This window comes from Rhynchophorus ferrugineus, unplaced genomic scaffold, assembly GCF_030347505.1.
Source record: "Rhynchophorus ferrugineus isolate W39M unplaced genomic scaffold, kcgeb_rfMv2 rfM3, whole genome shotgun sequence".
NCBI lineage: Eukaryota > Metazoa > Arthropoda > Insecta > Coleoptera > Curculionidae > Rhynchophorus > Rhynchophorus ferrugineus.
The window spans coordinates 34,872,846-34,892,336 of NW_027472582.1; the positions used below are offsets into that span (position 1 = coordinate 34,872,846).

The 19,491-nt window shown below is 29.2% G+C and overlaps 3 protein-coding genes across 8 annotated transcripts in view; 1 reads left to right on the forward strand and 2 right to left on the reverse strand.

Moving 5' to 3' along the window:
• The window catches only part of LOC143193281 (methyl-CpG-binding domain protein 4), a 56,278-nt gene extending 47,758 nt beyond the window's left edge, over positions 1-8,520 (reverse strand). Inside the window, exons 1-2 of one of the 3 annotated variants that reach the window (XM_076399393.1) lie at positions 8,376-8,520; positions 2,840-2,995 (exon numbers count right to left, since the gene is read on the reverse strand). The gene's annotated coding sequence lies outside the window, so the exon portion shown is untranslated. Of the gene's footprint in view, positions 1-2,839; positions 2,996-8,375 lie in introns of those variants that run through there. The other 2 variants (XM_076399391.1, XM_076399392.1) reach the window with 2 other exon arrangements.
• LOC143193283 (peptidoglycan-recognition protein LB) overlaps positions 8,121-19,491 on the forward strand; it is a 70,626-nt gene continuing 59,255 nt past the window's right edge. The window contains exon 1 of the mRNA XM_076399401.1: positions 8,121-8,310. Coding sequence (XP_076255516.1) covers positions 8,244-8,310 — 67 coding nt within the window. The 5' untranslated portion in view covers positions 8,121-8,243. The remainder of the gene's footprint in view (positions 8,311-19,491) is intronic.
• LOC143193280 (trichoplein keratin filament-binding protein) overlaps positions 8,753-19,491 on the reverse strand; it is a 138,244-nt gene continuing 127,505 nt past the window's right edge. For 3 of the 4 annotated variants that reach the window (XM_076399388.1, XM_076399390.1, XM_076399386.1), the window contains 2 exons: positions 11,851-12,064; positions 8,753-10,196 (listed from right to left, as the gene is read on the reverse strand). In XM_076399388.1, the coding sequence (XP_076255503.1) occupies positions 8,875-10,196; positions 11,851-12,064 (1,536 nt within the window). In that variant the 3' untranslated portion in view covers positions 8,753-8,874. Of the gene's footprint in view, positions 10,197-11,850; positions 12,065-14,035; positions 14,134-19,491 lie in introns of those variants that run through there. The other variant, XM_076399389.1, reaches the window with a different exon arrangement.

Consider the following 19,491-nt stretch of genomic DNA (forward strand, 5'->3'; position numbering starts at 1 on the left):
TTTAGGTATTCACTTGAGTAGTGGTTCTGAAAGTGACAGTGATCGAATAAAACTTTATGACTGTTGGTTTATGATTTAATGCTGACTAAGACAGGGTGATGAAAGAGGAAACAACTAAAGGTCAGTATATAAGTAATAGACTTTAACTGTAGGAAATTGTAATATAGAGTGTGATAGCTTGATAAGAATATGTGTTATTGTTTAGAATATACATGAATGTTTGGTTAAAATGTATGAGGAGAGAAATAATACTAATTGTATTGCAGATATGGCAAATGCATTAAGGAAAATGCAGTGATTAAATCTAGTTTTATCAAAAAGGATATATACAGGTAGTAACACAACACAATTAAGGAGAAATACAATGATGTCAAAATGACTTTACAAGAAAACATTGCATCGAAGGAAACAAGAAGTGTAAAAGGTAAATATGCTCTCTAATGAAAGTAAAACACATTACTCAAATATACAATTGTTAGTTAGGTGAATTAGGCCTTCGGGGGATACCACTACTTAAAAAAACGTGCCAAGAACTTTACCTATCTAGTATCTAGTGGAAAAGTTCAATGTAAATATAATAAAATCAAATCGAAAAACAAATGCATCGACAGCGTGTCACTGGCACTGTCTGGCATGAACTTCCAACAGAGGGCATCATTGGATCTTACTTCGCTTGCTGTGCTCAACAAGAGGTTGGCCTATTTTATAAAGCCAGTAAAATAATTCTATAATCGCATAAAGCAATTCCTGGCTGTGTATTATCTTGTTTGTGAACAGAATTGGTCATCTAAATGACATGTGATTTAATCACTTGATTTCTTTTCTCGGATTATTTAAAACGAGACTCTCAACCAACTACCTGGGAAAAGATGGATGGGAAAAGTGCTCTATTTACAAAATTCAATATTTATATAAAATGGTTAAAAATATATATGTTTCCTAGTAAACTCAAATCTAGAGTACATTTTGGTATACCGTATATTAACAATCTTTAGAATGGTTAGCTTTCTTATAATACATTATACGTTCGATTCAAAAATTAAAATCTAGCAATATTTTTTTCCTATTCATGTTGTAGTACCTTCACTTATTTTCCAGTATATTTACTTTATCACACCACGGCTGATATTCTAAGTTTATATAAGTAAACAGTCAAAAAATGTCGAAACTAAAAAAAGTACCAGGTAAGTGTTTGCTACAGTTTTAAATAAACCAAATACTTGAAGATATAGGAACTTATATATATAACAACTTATAAATTCAATGACATATCGGTCAAATGAGATGACGAATGTGGCAAATTTATACTGTTTCCAATTAGCTAGAATTATATATATATATATATATATATATATATATATATATATATATATATATATATATATATGTGCTATAGTGACAGTGATTCAATATACAAATGAAAGTATATGCTGTGAAAATAGCAGTACTTCTAACGCCTAAAGGAGAAATCTAATTTCAGTCAATTCACCGAATTGACGAAACATTATATCTATCGATTATTATTTGTTCCGATCTGACAATGTCACTTTGAAAACAGACGTGAACAAGTGAACAAGTGGAATGATTATTCAAATCTAGGCAAAATATTTAAATATATTATCGGTTAAGTATATAAATAAATGCTATTAGAGATAACATTTACTCAATATATTTATTTTATTTGGTGTTCTATTTTTTTGTAAATACTAAGAATTCTCTAAAGAAAAAATCTAGTCTATTAATTATAAATATCTATAAGTTTAATTATTAAATATATATTAAATAACATATGTTATATCATTTTATGTCATATCATATCAAGTTTTACCCATCTTTCTGGCAACATGGATTGGACAATATGGACTTCAACAACAACATTGCGATCCACTTTCGCACTTCTTTAACATTTTGAAATCAGTATGCCAACCAAGCTTTGTTTCATCAATCTAAATAAGTTGTAATCAGAAGTCGTTATCTTTGATGAGTATTCTGGGCATTACTTCCCTCTCGACCTGCAACAGTATATCCTTCCTGTATTACTGAAGAGGGTGACGGGGTGTGTTACTTGTTATGGCTGTTTTTTTTGCAACAATACGTCGCTTAATATGTTTAATTGATATCGGTAGACATCTGCAGTAACAGTTTAATTGAATATAAGCAATTCACTAGATAGCTGATCCTACCATATGTACAGCAAGACATTATAGCCATGAATATTCATCTTCGTTGTCGATGTCTTAAACTAACCTATGACTTTACATTTGAAATCGTGGTAATAGCTTCACTTTTCATCATCATAATACTTCAAAGGAAACTTTTGTTCCGACAAAACTGCTATGATAAAACGTTTCTGAATGGTATTTTCAATCAATTGGTGTAGACATGTAGAAACCTTGAGAGTTTTCCTCTAATAAGTCTTTGAACTTCTTTCGAAACCAAATCCAACAATTGAGTTATGACAGGGTAGCATTATTATATGTTTCTAAGCGTTTGATGCGTTTTGATAGAATATTTCTTAAAATCATAGAATAAAAATAATTAATGTAGAAAATGCAATTTTCAGCGTTCTGTTATTAGTGTCTGTATACACTGAATAACTCAGTAATCATATAACATTGCTAAAGCATTTAGCATTATTAAACATTGTTATTTTATGTAGAGAAATATGAACACCAACACATATCATTGATCAAAATGCATGAAAGACAATAAAAAGTAAAAATCGTTCATTAGGAGTTCCTTCAACAGAAAAAAACTGTCAAGAAAAAATAGTATTTGAATGTTATCTCTAGAGCCTGGAATTATAGGCTGATAACTTTTTTATATCACATTAACATACCTTTGTACACAGTATTGGTTTTCTGAAACTTTAACGGAGGTAATTCATCTCATATAATTTCACAATAGTACTTAGCTTGATTTTGTAGATTACAACATAATCGAACAAGGTTTTAAAGGCCAATGCAAAAATCGAATACAGCAGCACTTTTGAAAACTGAAAAAAAAAGTTATGAATGCATTGTATGTATACAAGGGGAATTACTTTATGGAGAACTAAATAAATAACCTGTTTTCATTTTATTCAATGGTATTACTATTTTATTTTGCTGCAGTAATATTAATATAGTTGTCTCAAAATTCAAAGAAATAATTTCAATTCAAGTAATTGATCAGACAGGTCGATTTTACTAGCACCATTATTACAAAGATTCATGACATCATAGTATCTGAATGACTCAATACGAAATGATACGGCATTTTAAGACGTTATAAAATGTACATGTCAGTTACATTTAATTCTATTTAAATCAGATCAGATATTTAAAAAATATGAACCTATATAACAATCTATAGTTGTATATATTACTCAATTGTAGTTCCAAATTGATAATGATATGAACATAATTCAACAATATCAGAATATTCGAAAATACGTCTATACAAAGAGAAAGCCCACATGATACTGTTGCCAATGAAATTACACTATTTATATTTATTAGATTAAACTTTGATTTAATAGTTTCAAAATTAAATCGGTTATGTTGTAATGATTAAATTAAAACAGTATAACACACGAATTTCTAGAACTTCTGTTAATAGAGTTAAATATCTGAAACTATTGTTGAAACTAAAGTGAGAGTGTTAAGTGACTTGGAAGATATAGAAAAAATAGAAATGCAATTGTGTCTATTTTCTTTGTTACTTTAATTGTTACTAAATTATTAATCAATATAGAAATTGATTATGCATTCTAATAGTAAACATTTTGTGTACCTGGATGTAAATCTATTACAGAAAGGCGAAATCGATTAAAGTAAATACTATATAATTTGGATAAAGCACAATACAAATGTATTATCGTCATCGTGTGTGTGTGTCACATCAACATTATTTGTACATATTCTATTCATAGATTATTATTTATACATTCTATTACTTATTAGGATAGTAGTAGCCATGTAGTATATCTCTTCGAAGCTCTTCGAAAGATATAATAGTTAATGTGTTATAGGTAACAGTTAATTAAAATAGATTTAGATAATTAGAAAATATTAGTCACTTTAAGAAGATTTATTTCCTTAAGAAAATCTATTTTCTGCTGGCGAAATCATTATATTTATTTAAGGAATCTTAACCAAGTTAGTTCAGAGAATTTTGTTGGATTTATTAGATGAACATGACGGCACTTTAGATAACTTACATTCTCAGTATAACAAAACTGGAAGATGGAACTTTAACAGATCCCATAAAATGGATGGCACTAAAGAAATATGAAACAGGAGGAAAGGGTTACAGAAGAATATTTTGATTATAATGCCTGAGGTACTGAGCTATTCACCTTTTTTTATTCACATTTATTTATATACTTATATTATTCGATTTTTATTATATTTGTATACCTATTATATTATTTACATGTATGTATATTTTTATTTATATTTGTACAGACTTTTATTTTAATAAATTAATTTTAAAAATTAAATTAGATTTCCCTTTCATTACTATTGACCAATAAATGTGGCAATGTCACGTGATATCAGGCAAGTCACGTAAAATGAAGGAGCTATCAAAACAAAATATTTTCTCTACAGGTTTCTAAATGACCACTTTAAAGTAACCCATCAAATGTTGCGTTGCCAGCGCCCCCAATCATTGGATTAACTGAAACATTTCTCCAGAATTTACTAAAGGAGATTCACTACCCTGTAGGTATTGAAGCGTCCAAGCGGTACACGTAAATCCACAAGCGGTAACATAAAAAAAACTAAACGTTCATTGTGTTATTTTTTCGAATTTTATAATAATGAGCCAGCAACAGATGTATTAAAAACCGTAAGAAAATTATGAATGTCGTACGAGGAGAAAAATGTCGATACTTTTTTTAACCATATCGATATCTCTTTGCAAGAGCACCCATTTTCGAGGCAAAGATGGCAGAAAGGGAGGAAAGGCAAAGGTGGGAGAATCCTGAAAACAAAGTGCGACAGTTCTATAAGTCGGAGTCAGGGTTTTTGGTACTTAATTAATTCGACACTTTTAATTTTAAAAGTTCAATAATTAAAATATCAGAAAATATCGGTGGACAAAAATGTCTACAATTTTGACAATAGGAGAGTCCTCGACATGGTAGAAAGAGGTAACATTCTTTAGGATAATTTGTATGGCTCGGTGAATCGAGGTAAGACAAAATGAAACAGTAGTGTTTACATTATGTGACCGTATATATTGGCGATATAAAATATTAAGGAAATAGAAATAAAAGAAAGGTATCGGCGCTGGGTTTACTTGTTGACGAGGCTTGGACAGTCGATGGTGGCAAGCCTGAATTTAACGCTGACATCCCAGATAAATGTCTCGGGGTTGCGAGATAATAGCTATCATTTCATAGTTGGCGCTGTTAGCACCCCGCCCGTTTTCAACATCTGGGATTATATTTCTGGATATTTATTTTCTGGGAAGTTATTCCACGATGTAAAAATCGACATGCCTCAAGGTCGCTACAATTTCCTTATTGAAGAAAAGGGTTTAGACAGGTAAAAACGGCCGTGGAATAATAATTTTTCGAGAAGTAGACAAAAAAGAGACTTCAAACAGTTCACGAAGAAACAATCTGAGAAGAGCAAAAAGGGTTTTGAGCAAATGGTGCAGATAAAATGTTAGTGCTACGTCAGTTTGTGGACGAACGTACTTCTAATACGTTTAACGATAATATATTTTTAACACCAAAATTGAACCGACTTCAAAAAATAAATAAGGAACTGACTAAAAAGTAATAAAATACAATCAAACTTAGATTTTTAACACAAAAAAAAAACACTTTTAAGATAAAATATGTGCATAATAACTGTTGTAACAACTAAATAAAAATGAACAAAAAACTTATTTAACCTATATACTACATGTCTTTTATATTTTACTATATATACACAATTTAGCTTAATACCTACCTAAACCTAATTGCTAAAAATATTTTATTTTTCTATTTTTAGTGTTACTTATTTTTAGTGATATATATATATATATATATATATATATATATATATATATATATATATATATAGCCGGCATTAAAAAGGAGATTATAAAGGAATGTTCTATTAGCAGTGTGCTTGTGCCAAACAATTTGTCGAATTAATTTTATATCTGAGCCGGTGTTCGCCAAGTAAATTTAATTATACAAAAAGCATAAATAGACATAGCACCCAGTGTGATGCAACATATTTCTTGAGCGATTAACCTATCAACGTTATCCGATCAGGTCAAGCGGAACAAGTGCACGGGTCACGCTCTTGGAGTCTCCAAGATGAAAGTATGTGCGGAAAAAGAGAAATCTATATAGAAATAAATCCCTGTTTGTCTTCGCCACTTTACCGATTTCATTCATTTCCTGTAAATTATCAAATTTTATAATTCTTTGTAGAAGGTTATTACGAAAACAAAAATTAAGACAATTCCGCAGAAAATTTAGAAGAATTAAGAAAACTTAACGGGTATTTAAACTTTAAACGCGCGGTTGATAGTTTGACAGTAACAGTTTCACAAATATTGTAAGTGAATGCGCTAATTAAATGTGTCCTTTGGCTATCGAATCATTGCCAAAATCACTGATATTAAAAAAAAATTTCTTGATACACCAGGAACATCTAAGAAAAAAAAATCCACCAGTTCCATCGTTCACTAACTTCATTATATTTTAGTACGTTGGTATATTTTTATTGCTAATTTAAAGAATTTTTTGAAGTTTCTCTCAAGGCCTCCGATTCGTATTGGGTTTCGCACCTCAACTCTTGATTACGTTTTGGCGTTGTCATTCCTAATTGTATTAATTCTTTGTTGGTAAGGATAAAGTATATATGCTCAATTAAAATTAATTCGTCAATGTGAATCTTTTCATTCAAAAGATAGAAAACCATCAAAAGTATTTATTTCCGCGGAAAACAAAACTAACAATGTTGTGGATCAAAAAGCATTGCAATAAACACTATGTTTTTGAAATAATTTGTTTAATTTATTAATTCCAGTTTGAATTGTGCAACATCTGTGCAGGACAGCTAGCATTAAAATAAGGCTAGGACACTGCTAGTCTGTCAGTAATATCATATAAAATGAAGTTATACAATTAAAATTGACAATTAGTGCCCAGTTCAATAACAAAACCAGAGATCAGATTACAAAAGTTTGGACATGCTTGTCAAATCAATGGTGAATAAAAAATCCTTCTATAGCGCGAAATTTCTCTGATTGACTGTGGGACCAAAACCAATGTTGTTAGCCTACCTACACTACCTCCAAAAGCATTCTTTTAAATAATATGTGTTTTATTTACTAGTTTAACATTATTTTAAAAAGGCATTTTTCATAATGAAATTATATATATGTTCATATTACGTTTTAAGACAGTTACTTTCATATGATTCACTTCTAAATGTTTTCTCTCAACATTATACTTATCAACAAGGATGTTTCTGTATTGTTCCACCACATATTGTTCTATTTTTAAAACGGAATCACATTATTTCAAATGCATTAACAATTTTAAATATGACATTGAATTACATTTTAGTTTAAATAAACTTGTCCAATTACACCGTAAGACTTACTTATAATAGCCGATGCCTTAAGTCAAAATTTAAGCCAAGGTTCATACAGTTGGATACACGCAAAGATGAGTAATTTTTACTGCGCAAAATACAATTTGTATTAATATATAATGAAAATGTGCAATTTAAAATAGTATATTAAAATTAGAATAGGTTTCTAATAAATTATTTATTACTTTCATCTTAAAACAATTACCAACTCTCATCTCTCAGTTTATTGGTCTCATCCTAACAAACTTCTTCTATAAAACCGCAAAGGAAATTTTGGTAAAATCGATCTGTGTTTTTTTACCAGCCGGTGATTTACTCCATAGTATATATATATATATATATATATATATATATAGGCCCCAGCATTAATTGTGTTGCATCATGATGTATTTGCATAAATAGTGCTGTGCAGACTGCCATTCAAAGTTACATACAGTACCAAAAACAGTTACAGTCTACGCAAGCTCTCCGCTATGATGTCATAACGAAAACTTATAAGTACCAAATTCGAGTTTTAATATTTTATATAGCGTACTTATAACGAATACTCCACTAAAAGCCTCAGGCAGCATATTTATATTAAACAATAGGATTAATGTATAAAGAGTATTAATATCAAAACAGGCTTTTTTAGATAAAAATAAACTTTAAATGTTTGTGAGTGATACTGTAGGAGATATGGGCGACAACAATGAAAAAAACTGCCAAAAAGACCAGGGTAAGTTTGTTTAAACTATTTCTTAAAATTTAATGTGAAGTTTCATTCAATATCTAAAATCTTACCTGACCATTAAGTGTATCGTCAGTAAATATGTATAAACAGATCAATTCTTAACCTCATTTTTATATTGTCTATTTTTAAAAACGTAAAAATTCATAAAACTGACAACACAAACATGGATTACTTAAAGCCAATAAATTATTTTCTGTATATGCACTAAATAACAAATAAACTAAAACTTGACATTATCACTGTAAAGTCCTGATAACATATAAAACACTCAATAATTACTACCTACTATATATCTGGTTGCATATTGATCACAACCAATCCATAAACATTTTAAATTTAATTTCTTTTAAAAGACTTTAAAATTACCTGCCATCCTTCTAGTCTCTTCTACTTTTACATATTCATCTATATAATAATATTAATCATATTAAATATTAATAAAACATCGCATTTATTTATTTATAATTTACTTATAAATAACTGGAACAATAATAAATTATAATAGTATAATTAAAAATATAATATATCAATTCTTCAAATCTCAAGTCTTTAGAAAAATAGTCTGGATCTTGGAAGCGGTTTAAAAGGACCTCTTTTCCTTTGCATTTCTAGTATTTCTTTTTGTAACCGTTCCTCTTCTTTCCTTACTCTCTCTAATTCTGCGTCGATTTCTTTTAGCTTTGAATGTTCCTCTTTCTTTTTTCTAGCTTTTTTTAGTTGTATGTCTTCTTCTAACAACTTTTTTCTCATTTGCTTACTTTTTTCTTCTTCTGCTTTGAGATGCTCAACCTCTTGATCATATTCTTCCAGCATTTTAGTAATTTTCTCACGCTCTTTTAAATTCTCCTTTTGTCTCTCTTTATTTATTTTTAAGTTATCAGCAATTTGGTTTTTAACAGTATCTAGCACTTCCTGTAATAGAGTTTTACGACACATTTCTTCTTTATTCCATATTTCTAATTGCTTGTTATAAATTGATTTAGCTTCCGATTCAAATATGAATTCTAAATGCTTTTGTCGTCTTTTCTCCAGATCTTTTTGGTCTTTAATTATATCTAGAAACTGGCGCAATCCTTCTTTAATTTCATTTTTTTTAGATTCATCTTGAATGAGATTCTGCAATTCCAGACTCTTCATTTTTAGAAGTAATTCTTCTTCTCTCTCTAGATCTTCTTGTATGTCTATTGCTTTTTGTTTCAACTTAAGTTTGTGTTGTTTAATGTTATATAATGCACATTCTTTTGCTAATCGTCTTGTTTCTTCTTCCTCGGTTATTTTTTCTAAATTTTCCAATTCTAATTTGTTCCGCAAATCAGTGTCTTCTTGATTTTTTAATTTTTCACTTATTTGTTGTCTGTTTTTAAGTTCTTCAATTTGTTTATCTAAGTTTTCTTTTAGTTTGACCTTTTTCTCATCAATTTCTTTTTGGTGCAATACCTCTTGTTCTTGCTCACGTTTCATACGATCCTCCTGTTGTTTTATGAACATTTTACAATCATTCTCTTCTTTTTCTTTTTGCATTTTCTTTTCTATTTGTTGATCTAACCATGACAACTTTAAGTCTTTTATTTTGTATCTGCTTTCATATTGCCTTACAATGGGATTATTTTTTCTCCATTGATGGTATAATTTTAGTTCAGCTTCACGTCGACGTTTTTCATCTTCTTTTGATTTCAATTCATTATTAACTTCTTTTAGAACTTCCAGTTCATCGTCTCTATTTTTGTTACCTTGTGGCTTATTAGTAGAATCGGCGTTTTTCTTCACCATCAATTCTATTTCCCAGGATTTTTCCTCTTCATCAAGAAGTTTCTTTAGGCGGGATCGGCGTTTCTCCATTAATTCTTCTTTATCTCTTTTTGCTCTTATATCTGAAACAAAAATAAATACATTAATAACGCTTTTCTGTGACTCTGAGTTTGTGTTGGTTAGGTCTTCTGTTATTGTAATTTTTTTTATTATATAAAATATATCTTATATATTAGATTATTATATAGAATATAAATAGTACCCGATGTTATTAATTAATCATCATTCGTGCGGTACAAATAATAATGTCTTACATATTTGATGCTGTTATTTTGTTAATTTCTGCAATTAATCAGTCGATTGAATCGACTTCGTTAGTTGGTTAAACATTAAATATAGTTCTCTATTAATTATATAAACATAGTCAAATTATTTGACGAATAATTGTAGGATGTATCTATTCCGGAATATGAAGTTCATATCGATTTCCATATATTGGCTAGTGTCTTTTGTTGATTTGGACTTTTTGTCTTCAATATTCGGTGGTGAATTCAGGCCTATATAACTGTATTGTTTTATTGCATCTTGTATTAGATATACTTGGTGAAATATTCATTTACAAATTAATGTATTACTATTGTTCTGTTGTATATGCATCAATACACAAGTAAAATGAAATTTTAGGCGAAGCAGTGGGAATTTTAGATAAATTTGCTGATCTATTTGATTTAGAGGCTACCTTACACTTGGCTACATAGGTTAGTTGGTACTCGAAGAACTTTGTCTTAGCAGTGTTGGCTTTATAATTGCCCGATAGAGACAATACAATACGTTTGATCTAAGGTTAAGTTGAGAACTAATTTTCAATCTAATTTGTTCAGTTTTTTAGTCTAACACGATGTTTCCAATTTATGCATTTTGCATTTTTTATTGTGTTTGAATTGGGCATGCCTTAAGCGATATAATGAGGTTTTTGTCGTTTCGCCGCAACGCAAAATTACATGACATATTAAGGGTGTTAGTGCATCATTTGAGCATCGTCAATTAGTTAATGTGCAATTTTTATAAATATTTCAAGACACAAGAAGACATTTGTCTAGATCTGAAATCTGTTACAGTAGACAAAAGTAGTTTGATTAATACAGACATAAAATTCATATTTATTATTTTAAGAATGTTAGTGCATCAACATTGTCAATTGTACAATGAAATGTAGTACCTAGATTACTAGTGTAGGTAATTATTTTATATAACGCATAGTATTATTCGATTTGAACTATTGACAGACTGACAACAGATGAGTTATATTTCGCACAGGAAATTTAAGCACAACACGTATTTATTGCCTACAGAGTACATAGTTGAATTACTAATGTTAATAACATTTTATTTATTTAAAAATATGCAAAATAGTTGTGCTACTAAAACCTTTGTAACATAATTTCTAAAGGCCGAAATACCATGAAATTTTAGCAGATCCAGACAGAGCAGGTTTTTTATACTGTGTCCCAATTGTGGAAGATATAGTTGAGATTTATGGATTATGGTCAAATAATTTGGTTATAGCGAGAAATAAATATAAAGAGAAAAACGGGAAATGTATATTTTAAGGAATAATATTAAATAAATATCATTTAATATTATTCCTTAAATTTGTTGTCAATGTAAAATTGTTGTCAATTATATAAAAGAACAATAATGGAGTACTATCTATAATTAGAGGGGAGATTTTTCAAACGATATGTTGTCCCGTGACTGACTTGTGATTATACTTACCACCTAACATTTTGTTGTTGTCCTCGTAATATCTAGGTGAAGTCCATTCATCGAATTTGGTGTTGATCTTGTCCCATCGCTTATAGTAATCCACAGCGCCACTCCACATTTGCTGATGTCGAAAGTCACGTTCGCGTCTGCTGATAATATCATTTTCGACTTTCGTCCTATGACGGCCCCTTTCCTTCGGTGGTCCATCGCCCATTACCATCATCTGAAAATTGAACAGAATCGTTAAGACACGTCACGACATGTCACCTTCACGATACAAGCGTAACTACACAATCGTCTGCTGTCCAAAATCCTTTTGTTTATTTTAATAAGCGAATCTTAGAGCATGTAATACATTTACGGTAAATGTTATTTTGTTTCTACATGGGCAAGCACTAAAATGTATTAAATAAACAAATATACTGGATTATTATTCTCCGTTAATAAAATTGTTGTATATGGTTGTTTTAAAAGTATATAAAATATATTTACGATTGTCTGTCTTTTCTTAATTCTTGGATAAAAAAATACATTATGTTAATTGATTTTTTGATCTAACCCAAACATAAAAATAAACTCAAATAAACCCTAGATTAAAATGAATCTTTATAGTATAATAATTTCACATATCTTTCCGTTAAAATAAAATAATTCTAAAGTAAATTAAAAGTTTGTGTTTTTATCCCTATCAATTTAATAACTGGAGTAGTCATAATGAAATGATGTGTTTAAATACACAACAGTGCGTATTTTGTCAATTTTTTAAAAAATATCGTGCAATTATCTATTAGTTTCAATATTATAGATTGAGATGTAACACTTTTTAGTTATGAAATTAATATTTCTGACCCTCCCGAGTGATCATAAATTGATTTAAAAATGTTGAAAAAAGTCATTAAATAACATTTAGTATTGTTTAGTATATTCTATTATATAACTAATATTCTAGTGACTTGATTCATCTGAATAATATTGAAATATACTCTTTGATGCCATGCAGAGATATTATTTGAACTATTCATCATCGATCGTGTAAGGAAAGAATGAAATTATTCGAGTGAGTCACTAAAAATCCCTAAAATAACTAAGCTAACCTTATTTACTAGGAACGTAACAATTTTATATTTGATAAATTTAATTTTCGAGCATAGAAAAACACACTTAATTGATTCCCACTTCCATTGGTCATCACCCCCATTTAAGCAGTGTGAGCAAAATGATGGTATCCAAATCCATTATCAAGCCAATCTGGACATGTGGAATTCAATTATGGAATACAGAAAACAACAGGGCAAGGCTTTAAGGAATATGCTTTAATATTCTTCAAAGTATGAGCAGCAGATGTAATCTCCATCTCGGAATGCGAACAGTAAGGCAAGAAATAGTCGTATATCATAAAGTATCAGAGGAACTTGCACAACATAAAGCCTATTTGTCAATGGCGTCGATTGAAACAGGACAACAGTACGTGAGGCTCAAGAGATAGCGACGTCCTCAGTCCCAGCAATAGATTCATGTATATGGGAACTGTACCCACAGATTAAAGTTCTCTCATTAAAAAAATACAACAAACATTTTGGAAGATGGATAATAGAGTGGCCTATTGTTCTTGACGCAGAACGGAAAAATAAAACGTTTGATTTGATTTTGATATACATGTAACAATACATATGATTTGCTATTATTTGTCTAAACATTGAAAAAGGAAAGTTAAATCTATCTATTAGTAAAAATATGAACTGTCAAGATAAAAGTATAGTGTAAGTTTGACTTTTTAGTTATATTTTAAAGTGCCCGTTTTATCAACCAGGATTTATTTCGACTGCTTAACATCGGCCCCGAGCGAAGGTTTCGGCCTACCGATGTTGTTATTCCTGGTCAGATTTTTTACTGTGGCTTAGAGACAATTACAATTACAAAAATACAGTACATCCATGCCCTATGGGAGTTGAACTCGCGACTACTAAAACGGTCTCAGATGATTATACTAATGTTAGAATGAAATAGGATATTATTCGGTGAAGCTGAAAAACGGTAGTAAAGTTAGTTTCAGAAATGTTGAAGTTTCTATCATACCATACAAGTATATTATGTTTTAATATTTATAAAATTCTGTCAATAAATTAAAATAAATGGTTATTATACTTTTTTACTACAATTTTTTTTATAACGACTCATCAAAATTCAAAAATACCTAAAAGTAATCTGTTACACACAATACAACACAACAATAACGTAATATGACTACCACTTCTACTATATTCAGATACAGTTCTATTATTAGGCGCGGATAGGAAAAAGTCAATTAGAATGCAATTTATATAATGTTGCTTTGTCCACGCCAGTAAATAATTTTCGATAATTTAACGTACAAAATGGAGCTAATAAATTCAAACTGTATTCAAATTATCTCAATTTTATCTAATGACTTTCCTATTTCAAGCTTTAGTCACACATTTAATTGATGTTATTCGTTTTTTTTAATATTTCAGGTTAAATAATTTAACAAAAAAGTAATTAAACAGAAGCTATGATAATTAGAAAAACTTTTAAGAGTATTACTAACAGACGATAAAAATAAATTATCAATATTTCAAAACAATGAAACAGAGTATGAAAAATTGTTTTTACTTTCAAGTATCTTGTTTGTTTATCATATTTTCAAATTAAGAAAGCTATGAATTTATTTTGAGAGACAATTGCTATATTGCTTTGCACTACTAATATTCTGAATTTTTTCCTGACATTATTTTATTTCAATGTAGGAGAGACATACAATATTATTGGTAATGTTTTATAATAACACAAGTTGAGAAAATAGGGTTTCAAAAAAGAAACTCAGATTTTTTTCTTATAAGATATTTTTTCTATAAAACTTAAGCGACGCGAGGGACGAGCAAGGAGAGTGGCTAGCTACACCAATATACAGGGAAAATCGAAGGGCGATACCAAAGATTTGATACGAAGGCATTATGAGCGCTTACTATTGGATTCTAATGCGTAAAACAAATCCGCAGTAGTATAAAAAACTAATTTCAACTTTTGTTCATATCTGATTCATATTTTTTAGTTAATGCTCAAAAATCTAAAAATAATGAATTTATTGAATATTTCGAAAACTCCAACCAATTTAAAAAAACGGGCTACTGATTTGGATTCAATCCCTCAATTTAACTTAAAAACAGCCTTTGGTTGCTCAGCTCCAAAATCATGTATACTTGTGTAATCTTTAATATAAGAGGCAGTGCTTAAAATATAGTTTTTTCTTTTACAGTTTTATTGGCGGAAACGACGTTCGTTCAGAGACATTCATGGTTTTTAATTTGCAATCTGTTTCGTAGAAACAACAATCTAATATGTTGTCAGATATTCACATCGGTAGATATATTTTTAGCTGAGTTTGATCATATCTGATCTGAGTTTGATCAGATTGAGCTGAGCTGACCCATTTAAGTATTTTTCATTCAATATTTAAGACTGCCCACCCCCTTTAGTTCAACAGCTTTATTACAAATTTTCACAGGTGCGCAGGTTTCTCTTCGGATTGTGAAGGTTACTTGAATGGATTTATCTATATTGACTCGATCAGAATCAGGTGTAGTAGAAGCCTTTCGAATGCGGAGTTACATCTTGGCATTAATATAGTTATAAAAGTATTATATTGCATTTCTCTATATATTAGCCGTACAAATGAGTTTACATATTTTGAAAAAAGAAGCCTCCACCCAGAAAAAAATTATGTCAAAGTTGTGTGGTATAAACCGGCATATATTTTTTGACAATTTGAACAGAATGTACGTCCGTCATTTATAAAAGTAAGAGTGGTTCTAGTCGTCGTGAAAGATTCTAATGTTTAAGAACAGTGGATTTTACGTCGAAAATATGTTATAGTTATACAATATATTGTTTAATTTCAAAGGATTCTTCCGATAATCATATGTTGGTAAAAAGTAGTGGGACAATAGTAAAGTTGAATTTAATGTAGAGTAAAGAGACTGAATGTATTCGGTATGAAAAGTAAAGTTCCGTTTTACAATAAATGCACAAATTTGATAAAAATGATGAATATTAATTTGTGTTTGTCAATGTTATAAAACTGCGGTGTAAAATTAATTGATAGTCTTAGCGTTTATACTGATTTATTTCATTAAAATTTATATAATGTTCCATTATTGGTAAACAGTCACATAAAAAAATACAAAAAAGTTAAAATACATAACATACAAACATATAAAGAAATATTCATTGCATCATATTTAGAATCAATATTTGGACCACATAGCTGATAAACATACACAAATGTAAGACTAAAAAATCCCCCAATATGACGTGTCGTACTTGGAATATTGATAACTATCAGATTCTTTGACTAACATTATTTTCAGAACTAAACTATTTTCGGGGATGTTTTATTCATTTCATTATCACTCACACACCTGCATAGTCAATTATGATTTATTTGCCTAATAAATTATGGATTCGTTTAAATTCAAAATTCGTCTTTGAGGGAGAAAATGTAACTTTAGAATTATCGTCTGTTACATATTTAATAATGTTTTTAATTAAATTAATATTAAATGCTAAATAATTAGCAAATATATTAACTCTTTAGAATTTAATTATTATTTTCAAGTTTATTAGACAGACATTTTAAGTTGTTAAATAATAAATGTTAAATGTCAGATTTTAGTATAATTGTATACAAATTTATGAGGAAAGACAGAGAGACGGAAAGGAGAAATATAATTAAAAAATGATTGAAATGAATTAATTGTGAAATTTATAAAATATAACAAAAGTTCCATTACTGATTATATAATATATTATGTGATACAATAGTTTTTATTTTATTTTATTTTTGATATATTTTAAAGTCTCTTTTTTACCAATGATGGTTTATCTGGACTGGACCTACTGTTTAACGTGGGCTCCGAACCACGGTCCATGTATTAAGGCTACAACCGACTGGCCAGTGACCAACTTAGAGAGCATCCCAGAAGATATCCGATCTTACCCAGCCTGGTTACTGGCGTAACTGGGATAGTTTATTCCTACATATTAATCTATAAAGAAAGTAGAGATAAAGTAATAATGTATATAAAGTCATGGTATTTTTAATATTCCAAAAAAATAAATGTTAAAATGTAAAAATTAAAAGTGGTCATCTTTAATATTTATAAGAGGGAAGAAAAAGTTTGTTGTTTTAAATTAAATATTTATTTTAAATTTTTAGATGCTAAATCTTGTAGATTAGGGATTTATAAAAGTCATATAAAAACGTAATTGTGAATTCATATATTCTGAACTGAAATATTTATATTTAAACAATAACATTAAAACACTAAACACTAAAACACTATTCTTCATTTAGTAAATAGTAGTATCAAGTAGTGAAGGTGAACGAAATGGTCCTCCTGCTAACATTCGCGGCGGGTTCGAACCTCAGTAGGGCGTAGGTTTTTTTAATATATGTCTAACATATACTGTCAGTTTATAGTCACGAGTATAAAATAAGACAAGTATGGACAAGGAGGTTTTGTGGGATGTTCTCTAAATTATTAATTTGGTAGCCCAAACACAATGAAATTCAAGGTACAACAGAGTACAAATAAAATATAACCGCCGATAAAAAGGGGGCTCTAAAATATTTTAAATAAACAAACTTTTTAATTACAAAGTAATGTATGCATTTTATATGAATAAATAACTTTTTTTTAAATTGTTATAGAGAAGATAAAAATAAAAAGCTAATTATTAGGCGCTTGTATTTCTAGCAACTGCTACTACTCGTTAGGCAACCGCACATTCACCAGCATTAAATCAGCGGTTGGTAGTGTACGTACTAAGGATGCCGAAAAAATATCAATATTCTTTTAATCGCTATATTAATATTTTTTTCAAAGAAGTATCGAGAGTCGTAAATAAACGTATCCCCCGTGTATTGACGTTCTGTTTTGAGATTTTTAAATGGGTTAGTCCAGGAGAGCCATCCACATTGACACCGAAGCGGAATATTCATGGCCATAAAGCTCCCATTGGATGTTCTGGTGTTCACTTTAATTGACTAGTACACTGGTTTCGAAATGATGAAAAATATTTTAATTAATATATTGTCAAGTTTTTTTCAACAAATATGCAAGCACCTAGCACTTGAATAATATAATATATTTATTAATAATTATATTTAAACTAACTTAAACTTAACTGTTTATTTTAACAATATATGAAGCTGTCATAAACATAAAATTATATGTAAAAATCATAATATCATAATATGTAGATTAGGAAAACAAATTTATTCCAATTCCATTTTAGTGAATTATGAATAAAAAAACGAAAATTATTTTCAAAAAAGTATTTTCATCATTTATGTCTTATGCAACATTTCTTTTTATTGTAAATTGCAATATATTACATAAAAAATGCTAATTTCAATTTTTACTCACGATTTTAAGTGTTTCTTTTTGTAGTTATTTTTGTAGTACCAATTCTGAATATTATCCAATTTTTTCAAGGTTCCTAAATTTTTTGTTAGTTTATTATATAATATTTTAGCACAAACTCATCTTGTATTTTAATACATATTCTACAGAAGTACCATGTTAATAAAAATGTGTTTCGGATATAGAATAAAATAATATTGCATTACGTTGTAGTTGCGATAATATCTCGTAAAACTGATATATGTTTCAGGGATACTTCAATTCATTAAACTTCCGGAATCTCGCCATTTTTGTTACATTATACCACATTTATTAAATTCACAAAATCGGTTCCGTCACCGCAAGTTCCGTTAATGCTAAAACTCTCTGTATTGCGTTCGTATCAAAGAAAGAAAAAAACTGTTCCGGTGAATTACCATGGTGAATCCCCGTCGAGAGATCGTTCAGATTTTTGTTATTTAATTTGAACAAAAAATTATGCGGTTGGTGTCAACAAAGCCTAATTTAACCATTTATCCGACAAAAAATATTTAAAACGTAAAAATAAAAAATATTACCAAACATAATTATTTAGTTTAAAATTGAAGGCAATAAATGAATTGTTCGCCAACATTAGATGAAATAAATTTGGTTGGTAGAGAAAATTTCGATTTTGCACTGTAAAATAGTTTTTATTAGAATAGAATGACTACCGTCCAGAATAAGGAATGAAAAAAATTAATTTTCTGAAACGGCAAAGTGGACATACTGTCGTAAAAATCACTTTATTGTTTTCTTTATTTTTTTAGTTTAACCATCATCCAATATCATTCAATTTATGTATTCGTATGATGAAACAGGTTTTTCATGCTAGAAAAATTAATATGTGAGAAGAGTTAGAAGTTACAGAGAATTTGACAAGTAAGCTGGAACTTCTTTTTTTTTTCTTGTGTGCTCTGTGCACTTGATCGATTGTTGAATGCTGATTTCGAAAACCAAACTGGAAATCTGGTATTATTATAAAATTTTTAATACGTTTAAATATTAGTTTCTCAAATTCTCAATATCTCAAAATATTAGTGCTTTGATATTGCAGGTAGTAGCGAAACAGGCCTGTAAGATTCGACTTGTTCTGTAGATTTGTCAGGTTTTTTGAGCATAATTATTTGTGCCACTTTAAAGCATTCCGGAACATGCTTCAACCTTAAACAGGCATTAAATATATATG